Source organism: Caloenas nicobarica, chromosome 7 (assembly GCF_036013445.1).
Source record: "Caloenas nicobarica isolate bCalNic1 chromosome 7, bCalNic1.hap1, whole genome shotgun sequence".
Taxonomy (NCBI): Eukaryota; Metazoa; Chordata; class Aves; order Columbiformes; family Columbidae; genus Caloenas; species Caloenas nicobarica.
Genome location: NC_088251.1, coordinates 21,746,684 through 21,758,929, shown reverse-complemented (window position 1 = coordinate 21,758,929; position 12,246 = coordinate 21,746,684). Strand labels below are relative to the sequence as shown.

Here is a 12,246-nt window from a genome sequence, read left to right as displayed (position 1 = left end):
TTCTAATGGAAGAGTTTCTCAAAACACAAACTGGTATTAATAATAAATAGCTGACATGACCAAGAGGCTTTTAGTTGGCATCATCTACGTGATCCCCAAGACTTCTAAGACTTGAAGAACACTGACAGGACGTCATTCTTGTAATGCTGATTCACAGCCTTTATCGCTCACATCACTATTTTCCTAAATATAAGAATTCTCTGTACCAGATGTAGTCAACTGTTCCTTACGCACCCAGAATTAAATTAACTTTGAAAGTGAGATAAAGGCCTATTGCAATAAAAGACTAAGTGCACATATATTTTTTTTAAAATTACTGTTCTGACTCATTTTACATTTGCTAATACTAACTTACAGCTTCCCTACGGTACACAAGCATTCTGAAATGGTCTCATTTCCTCCCTTCAAGGACTGACATGCTATACAATTAAAAATGTGTATGTAAGTCTCTCCAGAAATGTAACCATGGGGCATAAAGGGGGAACAATATCATACGAAAAATGGAAATATGCCAAGATTCTGGTACTACACAGTGGCTTTTTAAACACACCATTAAAATGCAGCTAGATTCAAACCCAAGAGTTCTCTCTAGTGGCACATGAGAAGTACTACAACTTGTTAAAATCAATAGTTACAGGTGATACACAAGGGAAAATAGAACAGAGATTTGACATTTAGGCTATTGCTTAAAACAAAGCATTTGTAAAAAATATGTATGTATCTCCCCAGTATCCAAAATATAATCTCTACAGAAATAGATACTTCAGTCTTTACAAGACAAAGGGAGGAAAAGAAGGTAAGAAATACAGCAGTATCTTATCACTCCAGATGAAACCAGAAGTGAAATAAGTGAAATATGTACCTTCTAACATTTCTTTCCCACATAATCTACCCATGATGCTGCAGAACAAACTATAGTTTCATAATAAATCATGAAAAAAGCAAGCATTGAAAAGCATTGAAACAGTAAAATTAAAGGAGACCAACTCACATGACAAGAGTAGGACAAAGTTTCATTACAACTTAAAAGAACCCTTCCAAATACTACATCTGAGCATTTGCTGAAGACTCTCAAACACTTTTTTCCAGGCCAGTTAGAACATTCGTTTTTGTAACTATTTTGTTCCTTTAGGCATTCATTTGTGGAAGGCATGGCACAATTACACTTACTCTGTGTATAAATCTTCTATCATTGCAACAACAATGACTATAAGAGACACAGCAAAAATTTGACAACCAGAACCAATAAGCGATGAAAATATTAGAGGATGACTGGATGGTCTAAAAACATCTCCATGGACCTGCTTCCACCCGTACTCATCACCTAGATCTCTGTCCTAGGAACAACAACAAAAAATTTTAAGTCTAGTCATGACAACTAATGACAAACACACAGGCTAGGCATAAATTAAAGGTTTGATTTATTGAAACAACTTGAAGTGCAAGTATGTCTTCCCTCCTGAATGCATCAAATCTAGGAGAAAAGTTTACTTTTCAGATGCTTATGAAGACAACAAAACCAACTACCTGAATGCATGATGCAGTAAAAACTATCAGATTCCCCCCGTCCCTGAAGTGTTTACGAGTATACACAGGCTTCTATTATACACCCAGAATAGACCTCGTTTAACCTAAGTATATGAATATTAACACAGTGACTACAGACAGAGTTCTGTGTTGCAACCTAGGAGCATGTTATAACAAAAACCCGTAAAGCTTTCAAGATAAACATAATGCAGTTCTCTGTCCTATTGAAAAAAGCCATTCAGAGCTGCTAACACAATAAATATATGAAAACAATAAGCCTTAAAAAAGAGACTTAAAGCGTGAATGCAGATCTTACCATATCGTCCATTTCTTCCTCCTTGCTGTATCTTGCATAATCTTTTCGCAAAGTTCTCATTAATATCATAGACACTAGGCCAACCAGAAAGATCACCATCATAAAAGAATTGAAAATTGAAAACCAGTGAATCTACAAAAAGAAAACACATCCCTAAGGTTTAGAACTGTAAATGTGTTTCAAATTTGTTCCAATAAGGATAAATCATTGCCTAGCAGGACAGCTTGTCAGCACTAGCTAAGTAACACTACATTTGTAGAAAGCCCCACTAAAACTGGCTTGTGAAACAACATACACAAAGCTTTTTCGACAGCCAAGCTTGCTCATTACAAAGTTATCCCAGCTTAGCTAAGCACCAGCAAAGTTAGGACTGGCTGTGCATGCTGCCTTGGAAAAGGCAAGGCAACACATGCACTGCTGCCTTCCCTGCAGAGAGGTTTAAGTGGTAAAACAGATGCCCACAGTCAAAAACCCAAAGGCAGCACCATGTGCACAGCATTATTTTGCCTCTGACAAGTGCATCTTCTGGTTTTCATGGAGCTCCAACAGAACCTACAACCTCTAATTTCAGAAAGAAGTATAGCTCAGTGTACTACTAAGGAGATTACAACCCCAGGTTTAAACCATCAGAACTGGTATCACCAATTGGTTTAGGCTTATGCTTTTTGCTTTGCATTTACGGCGATAAAAAGTATACATATGACCAATTGCTGCACAGTTGTGTCCCTGAAACTTGATTGCTTCCAGTTACGTCAATATATTTACTTGAACTGCCTTGTATTTGCTGCAGGCTTGAAGCTTGCCTGCAGACACTTATTGAAGCACTCTAAAAACTGGAGCCATCCTATTTGAGCAAGAAAACTATCACTTAAAACCTACAGTCCTAGACCTGCCTGCCTTATTGTCCCAGAACACCTGGGACATCAAAAAATTCAAAGATGTCATCCAAAAATTCCAAGACATCTTCTGAACTAAAGCAACCATTTTGTATTTGTCTTTTATAAGGTTATCTTAGAACAATACATACTCTGTGCTGAAAGAAAGATGGGTCAAGATACTTGTCAAATCGATCTTCAAACTTCACATCCGATTTCTTCCATTTCACCTGAACACAGAAAAATTTACACTTGAAAAGCTCATAATAATATGTCCAGCTATATTCACATGCAGAAACCCCAAACATTTTAAAAATCAGCCACTTCAGATGTTTTCTTCAATATGAATTGAGGTTTTGGCAAAAACAATGGACTGATGTTCTTTAAGACTGATATCTATAGACCAGACATAGAATGGACATCAGTCACCTTGTCTCATGGATCTAATCTCATCTATGCTTATGTTTAAGAACAAGGACAAATCAGTCTTGCACTGCCCCAGCTCTCGTTGTCTCTGTGAGGCAAACCAAAGAAGCAAACTTCTAGTTGTCAAATACAACAAACCCTGTTCATGATTACAGAAGGAATTCATAAAAATACTCATACTAAAGATGCCAAAACCAAAATCCATCAAATGACCTTATTTTTCAGTTTTGTCAAACGAACAGTTCAAATGTGATGTTTTTTTCCACAGTAGACGTCTGTAAAACAATAAATTTTCTTCACTTTTGGGCAAAACTGTTGAAAAAACCTCCCAAATTTGCCCAAGATTTCAGAACAAAGGTTAGAGAAAGAAAGTATGTTTAAATATGTCCAAGAATGACATGCTAGAAAGCAGTAGAATTTTTCTAATTTTTTTTTTCTGACAGCACACTCCCTTTTCTCAACATTTCCATGTGCTGTGTTGCATAAAAAGAGGCTTGTGGAGAACATTACCAGTGTTCATTGAGCGACGACAACACCCGCTTCTTCTGCTCTTGCAATGGCAGCTGAGATCTGGTTTGCCGCCATGCACTGAGACTGGTGTTCAGTGAAATCACCTTTACCTAAACTCTCTGAGTACAGTGCCCAAGAAAAAAGATGCAGTCTAGCAGAAGTGAGGGAAATTTGAAGCAGATTTAAACCAGATGCCAACAGGAAAGAAAAGGGCATAGACTGAGATACGAGCTGCCGGGAAGGGAACTGGGTAAAAGGAATCAAGCTGGACCCTAAGAGCCAGACACCAAAATTTTAAAAGCTGCAGCCTAAAATCAGTAACACCACAGGATTCTGCAATCTAGACCTTTCCAATTGCCAACAAATAACTGTGAAGCCAGCTTGAAAAGTACACATTTATGGCCATACTATCACAGGGTAGCAGCATATTGCTGCTGTTGATTACTCCACTAGCTGCACAGAGGATTTGCTTTGGATTTGGAAGATTTAATCATATTAATGAACTATACAGTGCTAATATGATAGCATAGAGTATTTTTCAGAATTTTTTGCAAGGCTGTTTTCATTTTCATTTTTAAATGCAGTTTCAGAAGTTAAACACAAATCTACACTAAAATTTCTTCAAAAGCATGCAAAGATTAGGAAATACTAGGATTTTTAGTGGTCTTGAAAAAAATGCAGTCCCTTGTGCATATCTTTTTAAAACACATGACAAGGAATTATCCTTTCCAGCAGACATTCTCTTATTCAGTATAGAAGTGCATAAATGTAGATGGAATACCGCTATCACTCACCAGTCCTGAGACAGATTAAAAATCCCAAGACTCAAGTACTACTAACTTTGAGGTAAGATATTCATGTTCTTCAGTTCAAATTAGTCTTGTTCAAGATTAGTACCTCAAAACATTAATAGCTTAAAACAATGTTGAAAGGAGACGCATTTCTTTTTAGAGCATCTGTCACTAAGAAGCGCTGCTTAGAACAGGCCAACCAGAGACAATCTGTGAATTAAACACCCGACATGCACCAGCCCAACAATTTCCCAGTGGTGCCAACAGAACTGGAAAGGTAAATCTTAAGCACCATATGCTAAAAGTATTTTAAGGAACAGCTAATGTTATTTTCATTACTGGCAGCTACTCGGTGCTGTCCACCTCAAAATTCCCAGAGCAAATGGACTTCACAAAGCTGGTGGAATTTGAAATTTAAAAATTCAAGGTTTCTAATATAAATTTTGCAGTAGAAATAGGGAGATTTGTGTAAAAGTAATTCTAGAAAGCACAGATAAAAACCAATTATCTGCACTTCAAACTATACAACTTATTCAGCTCAAGATAAACGTAATAGTGGCAAGAATATCCTCTGAAATAAAGTCTCATGCTGACACCTCCTGCTAAAACACTGTAGAAAAGCAATGCATTAAGAACTAGTTTCAGTATACAAATGTGGTGAGCACGAGGAATGAACCATTACAGATTTAAGTAACATCAAATAAATACGGACAAAAACTGAAAAACTGAATTCATTATTTCAGATCAGCAAATACTGTTTATTTATACCTTTTAACATAGCAATTCAATATAATAGTAGAGAGCTTCAGAAAAAAAAACTTACTAATAAGGTTATATAAATACGACAAATTTCTACTGGAATCACAAAAGCAAAATAAACTTTGACACTAACTGCCTGCAAAGCACAAAGGCTTACTGTGGATTTTGGTCCTAGCTCAGAATCCAGTGCAAATCTATGATGCAAATGTCAGAGCTCCAAACATTAAGAAAATGTCTACCTACTGGGGGGTCCTATATACTTCTTAGTCTCCATACTTCTTAGGATATCTTCCTTTCCAACCAGAACACTTTTCTGTAGATCACACCAGCTTTAGTTTGTTTGACGTGTTTCAAAAATCAACATTTTACATTTCTTCTTAATAAACCTATCAAGGTTTTTCAGTAATGAAAAAAAAATATTTGAAGGAGTGAAGATGAATCTTCCTCTAATACAGCCTCACATATTAATAAACAGTAGCAGGTACCGAAGTACATATTTTTGAGCTATTTCACCGCGTAGAGTTTCTTATTACAGATGCATCACCAAATTACTTACTGAATATGACATCTGGATTTTTGTGTTTGGTACCAATTTCACCTTTCCTTCACTGGTCAGATTGACATCTACAATTCTATTTCCATTGTAACCAATTTCAAGTTTTTTATAAGTCCAAAGGTAATAATCTTCTCCATTTTCATCTGCTTCTCCAACAATACCTGCACAGGAAACAAGTGTAAGCATCTATTACAGGTTTGCTTTTCAAATATTCTGTAATTATTTTTTTAAATACACATTACAAGCATTTTGCTAGCTAAAAAAAGTAACATAACTACAGTAAAGAGAACACAGCAGACCTTATGCTCTGCTTTTTAACTGTAATACAGGTATCTGCAAGAAGCATTTTGTAATGGCATTAAAAGAAAAAAGCATGGAGCTCCAAACATTGCAGAAGAAACAGAAGACACAACAACAGTTCCTCTAGTTTTATTTGGAATTCTTACCAGCTAAACAACTAGCTAAATACAGATTTAATTTCCATGAACACAGCTTAGCCCCAACCTCTCTATTTTCCCATCTCACATCTACCCCTTCACTCATTTTTCTTCCTCTTGAAAATTTTACTTTGCCTGTATTCCTCATTAGTTGACTCTCCAACACATACTTTTCGCTCTCATTTGCACACGTTTCCAATGCTTGCCAAGAACGGCAGTTTTTGACTACTCCCTCTGTTACTTGCACTAAAAAATTCAGAAAATTATCATTTACTTGAACATTTTGATCACCAGCAACACGGAAAGCTGCTCAGATGCTTCTGGAGCATGAGAACTTCAGTGAACTTGATATTAGCCATCATTAAATTCTTACTTCTCAATAACTTACTGCAAAATGTTTAATCTACTACAGAAAAATCCCAGAGAATGTACTATGCAGAAAACAAAAAAACAGTCAAGCCTAGGAGTCACCAAGTTCACAGGCTACAAGCACCATCTTTAACATCAAGAACATCATACCAAAGATCACGTACAAGATGGAAAGCTGCAACAAAAGCAGCACTCCAGAGATACAAAGGTGGGGGGGAGTGGGAGAACAAGTAGGTGAAGGACATGGAACAGGTTATCACAAAGCAGCAGGTACATGAAGGAATGGCACTTGTGTACTACCTGTGCTTTTTCATTTTCAAGGTGGTATTTTTGTGCCATGTTTTCTACTCATGCTCATCTGTCAGGATTGCCTTGTATTTGCCATCCCCCTGAAACACACGCCAGTTTGTGCCTATACGATACAGCCCGGCACCTGGCACACCATCTGTTCCCAGGGCAGAATCCAAAACCATGACAATACAGACCCCTACACTGCTTAAAAGACATTCTGATCAATCACGGCATGAAGGACAGAGCTAACACAGTGCTCCATATACTTAGGGAGATGTCCTGAAACAAAGACAGTCAAGCCTACCCACTCCACTGTAGAACAGCAATTCAGGAAAAAATTGAAAATGGAATAGTTTTATCTGAATACACTTTAAAAGATCTGGTTGCATTTTAAGGTCAGAAGATAAAGTGTAAACCTTTCAAAGCCCTCAAACAGCAGTTTGAAGTCATTACCTCTAGTTATCAGCAGTTATTTTATGCGTAGCCTTTAAGAGTCCTCCTTACTGAGTATTTTGAGGACTTCCTAAGGAGAATTTCAAATATTAATGGTTGTGTATATGACTTTTACATCAGTTAGTCTTACCAAGGTGAAAAACCATGAAGAACATAACTAAACTTCCCCAGGAGACAGGAGGAGTGACACAAATCCATCTGGATGAACCCAGAGAAGTGAGTGGTCTGCTTTAAGAACTGAATAAACTAGAAGTTCACTAGAATTCTCGGCAAACATGAACACTCTCTGAATCCTTTTCTTTTAAGCTCTTCGGAGAAGACGTACTTTTGGTAGCACAAAAAATGGACTCTAGGCATTTACATTTAGGGAATAACATTTTGGTTTAATCCAGCTACAAGACACAAATCAACAATGAAAAATAATTGTGGACTGGGTGATACAGTACATACAATACATGCTGGCTAGTAGGGCTCTCAAGAAAGGTAATCTGAATGAAGTGGATCAACATGATAGCCTACACATATTAAAAGGGAAAAAAAAAAAGCGCCATTTCAGCACAAGGTATTTTTAATGCAAACTTAGGGGAACCTGTTCTGGACACTATCTTAAAAACAAACAAACAAACAAAAGCCAACCACACACCAAACATTCTCAGTATTCAGAGTATTTCAGAGATGTCATCATAATTACTAAAGTTCTTACTCCCACATATTTTAAGTAGTCCTAATGTTTTTCATTACAGTTACTGAAATTAACAGCTATGCAATGACACTCAATCAAGGAAAAGAGGTTAGTTTTCCTTAGTACCTCTACCGACACATTACATGGTGCTAGGCAAGTCTACATAACACAATCGAAGACACTGACAAGCTGGAGGAGCCATGTGTAGGGCATTGCTCATGCCATATTCATAACAGAAATTATTTATAATAAAAAATATTCAGTGAGCAGCAAGTCTCAGCGCCTTAAGTTTTAGGCAGCACTCAGAACCTGAAATATTCCTATTGTTGAATAGAGACTCAGCAAAACCAAAATTAATGCAGATAAGCCATATGCACAGTTTTCTAAACTGCACTTGGAACACAAAGTTCAGATAGACTTGTTCAGGCTTGCAGATGAACCCTTCTGATCAGTTCAGTGCATCCACTTCTTTGTCAGTCATCCATCAAGAACCAGGTAATTTTTTGGAATAAAAGACAGGCTAATATCAACGGACCAATCTGCAGACCTGCTAGTTTTACACAGCCCTCAGGAGACACAGGCCCAAATCGTCAGCACTGCTTGCGTTCACACCTGATGTCAGATTATATCCTTGCATAAAACTGCCACTACTTACAATGCTGCAGTCATCTATTAAGCATCACAAATTGAGCTCCTGGTCCCAAACAAAAATCAAAACCAGCTTCCTAATGTCATAGGAAGATATCTAGATTCTGCAAGTTTTTTAGCTGTAGCACTAGGAATGGCTTCTTGTGCGTACAAACCATACTATTAAAGAACATTAAAAACACTAGAATCACAGTAAACCAGATTTTTCAGCAGAGAGCATAAATTTAGTCAGTGTATAGACGATTTAGTAAGTATATTTGTTCTTCAGTATTCGAGGTGAGAAAAAAAATGTTCCCAAATAAGATGAGAAAAATCAGTCCTGGAAAAGAAAGTCCCCAAAACTTGCTAGCCACACAAGATTCCAAAGAAGTCAGCTTAGCATCCATCACCCTCAGGCAGCCTGAAGCCTACAGAGCTGCCACTGGTCTACGAAAATCATTCATTGATCTTTTGCTGAAAAGCCAAAAGCACAAAAAATATTGTAGCAACAACCGTCACTCATGGATACTATAAAAAGTCTAGCAGCAATTGCACAAGAAGTACAGTAAAGGCCACTCAGATTAATTCAGGTCTACTCCAAGCCCTGCCACAGATCTGTTACACACACTGAGCAAGTCAGCCGAAAAGAATACGATATACACGTACTTCTCCTGTCAGGCATTATAATGTTATCTCTTAAAAACAGATACATTAAAAAAAAAAGCAAGAGCCTTCCTAAATAACAGATAAATAAATAAAACACTACAACTTCTAGCTGGGGCTCATGTTTCAACAGCTAGCTGCTTTCTGAAAACAATTAAAATTATAAGAAAGAGTTAAAAACCAGCCTTTGTCAGAATGAATGAATGATGAGTAACATCATTCAGCATGCTATCTATCAAAGAACTTCTGTCATGACATTATTTTTGTAGGTGTTGTAGAGTTTTCTTTATTTGGGGATTTTCTTTATTTGGGGATTCTTTATTTGGGCAAAGATAGGCAACAAAGACCTTACCTTAACAGAGTATTTTGTGGTGGTTTTCCTTTCCCCTTAGTTTACATCTACAAAAAGGAGATCAAGGTTTGGGAAGTTTGGCTGATTGCTATCAGTGAAAAAATGCAATCTGCAGAGCGGTCTTTACAAGGTATGTGACCACAGGTTACAAGGGAGTGACAAAAACCACAGAGCTTAGGAGACAATGGCAATAAGGACACACAAATTTTGGTTCATGACACAAGTACATCTAAGCCCAGATTAGTAATACTCAGCAAGAGCAATTTTAAGAACCGTATAAGAACAAATAAAATAAAGCTACTTTGTATAACCGCAGAATGCACATGCAAAACTGTTTAAAAGCCACTAATTTACCATAAAAGTAAATCAAATAACTCTTGCATTATTAATAAACCCGAGAACTAGCAAAACAAAGCTAAAACGTTGAAGGAGTTTTACAAAAACTGTTATTCAAACACAATAACATGGACCTTATATCTGAGCTATCTAATTACCATTTCAACATTCAATATAATTTAACCCTAAAAACTTGGTATTATTACATCAGTGCTTGAGAAACAAAGACCTTGTCATTTTTTTTTGTATTTCACTAGTACATGCCATCCAACTGTTCTTTCAATGCAACAATCCCTTAACTTAGTTGTATTGTTTGGTTATATGAGTTCCACATACTTGTGAGATTCTTGTAATGAAGCTTAGTCACTAAATGACTCTGGGAAACCCCCTGGCACGGGCCTCCTGTGGTTGTAATCAAGTTGTTTATGCACAATATCACTCACCCCATATCGGCAAGTCATCAATATACATCTGGTACCAATAGTGATTTTTGATAGCATACACAAACGCGTCTCTTCTGCCTTTGTCCAAGTCGATTTCACAGTACGTAGTCTGCATGACATCGTCTGCAAAAAATTAAAGCACAATTAATGCTTTATTTATGAGCTGGCTCAAAGCAAAGGCAAACCAAGCAAATGGAGGAAAGGACATTGCTGGAGTCTTTAACCCCTCTCTGCTGTCCTCAAGTAGGTAACAAAAAAGGACATTTGAAAAGGAACCATTAAAGCAATTATGTGATCTTGTAATTCCATCCTTCCACATGCAGAAGCTTCCCACAGACTGGAAAGGAAAGGTTTCCAAGTATCCTTTTGCTGTTTCACCCACGCTAAATTAAGATTCATTTGCTTTATCAGGAAAGACCATGAGAAGTACGACATTATTAACAGATACCTAAAATTGTGTATGATATTCTCTCTCCATTTTAGTATAATCAGGCTCCCGGACTAGGAGCTTTTTACAGCTCGTAAAAAAACTAAAACTTTTAAAGTTCTCAGCGATTTTCAAGAAACTACCATAAAGGAAGAAACAAAGCAATCATGGTAAAGGTAGAGAAAAAAAGACAAGACAAAAATAGGAATAACACAAAGAATGCACAAGAGGCTTCATTTGGCAATAAAATAAATCCACCTCTTCGAGTTTGAAAGCTAGTTTTCCTCAGCTACAGTTCCTAAGTAATGCAGTTAGCAGCCCTTTTTTTACATTCCAATTTCCTTTCCTAATGTTTTCTTGTCAAGTGAAACAAGACAAAAAGGCTCATATTCACAAGGGTTCAGGCAGCAACAGATTTAGAGACCAAAAAAACCCATCTGCTTCTTAGTGAATGTTTTCACTCTGCAAAGAGTGAAACAAAGTGAACATAAATAATCCTAGCTCCCTCTCCCTCCTCTTTTTGTCATCAATGGAATAAAGGCCTCATTTTTAGTAGATAAAATTAATTTATGCCCCAAGAACAGCTCTAATCTGTATCAAAATTCAGCTTGCCTTCTCATATAGGAGAACTGCAATATAAAGCTTAAAAATCAAATCACCTGCACAGAAAAAGCACCAGCAAACAGAATATTTCCAATACAAAACATTATTTCTCTGACAATGACAATTTTAAAATATGCACACGATGTCTGGTCAAGCAAAAGTGAAGCAAAGCCTGGTGAAGCAAGACAGCAAGAAACCTGCCAACAGCAGCCCTGCAGCACTGCACTGCTTTCCTGTAGCCCTGGAGAAAAAAGTGCCCTTGGCTATTCTGGAATGGATGCATCTCTTTCTCCTACTTCTTATGAAAACTTCAGTATTTTCTATTTTTGTTTCTTCCAAGACTTAACGAATGCACTCTAAGCTTCATTTTTTTAACTGAAAAAAAATCATTTTTCAGACTGACTTATTAGACAATGAAACTTTTGCTGGGAAAATAAGGATAAAAGAATGTTGTGGTTAAATCCAGTAAGCAGCTAACCACTACACTCCCCTACATCACTGGGATGGGGGAGAGAATCAGAAAAAATATAAACCTCATGGGTTACGATAAAGACAGTTGAATAGGACAGAAAGGGATAATGATAATAATAAAAACAACAATAATAATAGAATGCATAAAACAAGTGATGCACAATGCACCTGCTCACCACCCATCAGCTGACAGCCAGCCAGTTCCTGAGTAGTGGGTCCCTGGGTCAGCTTCCCCCAAAACCCACAGTGAGCAAGACCTGGTATGGTATGGAATGTCCCTTTGGCCAGGTGGGTAAGCTGTCCTGCCTATGCACCTGGCAGGGCATGAGAAG

General features: G+C 37.2%; 1 protein-coding gene across 1 annotated transcript in view; it reads right to left on the bottom strand.

Moving 5' to 3' along the window:
• The window catches only part of TM9SF3 (transmembrane 9 superfamily member 3), a 49,231-nt gene that overhangs the window by 22,406 nt on the left and 14,579 nt on the right, over nucleotides 1-12,246 (bottom strand). The window contains exons 3-7 of the mRNA XM_065639156.1: nucleotides 10,414-10,536; nucleotides 5,761-5,921; nucleotides 2,871-2,948; nucleotides 1,844-1,975; nucleotides 1,171-1,337 (exon numbers count right to left, since the gene is read on the bottom strand). Coding sequence (XP_065495228.1) covers nucleotides 1,171-1,337; nucleotides 1,844-1,975; nucleotides 2,871-2,948; nucleotides 5,761-5,921; nucleotides 10,414-10,536 — 661 coding nt within the window. The remainder of the gene's footprint in view (nucleotides 1-1,170; nucleotides 1,338-1,843; nucleotides 1,976-2,870; nucleotides 2,949-5,760; nucleotides 5,922-10,413; nucleotides 10,537-12,246) is intronic.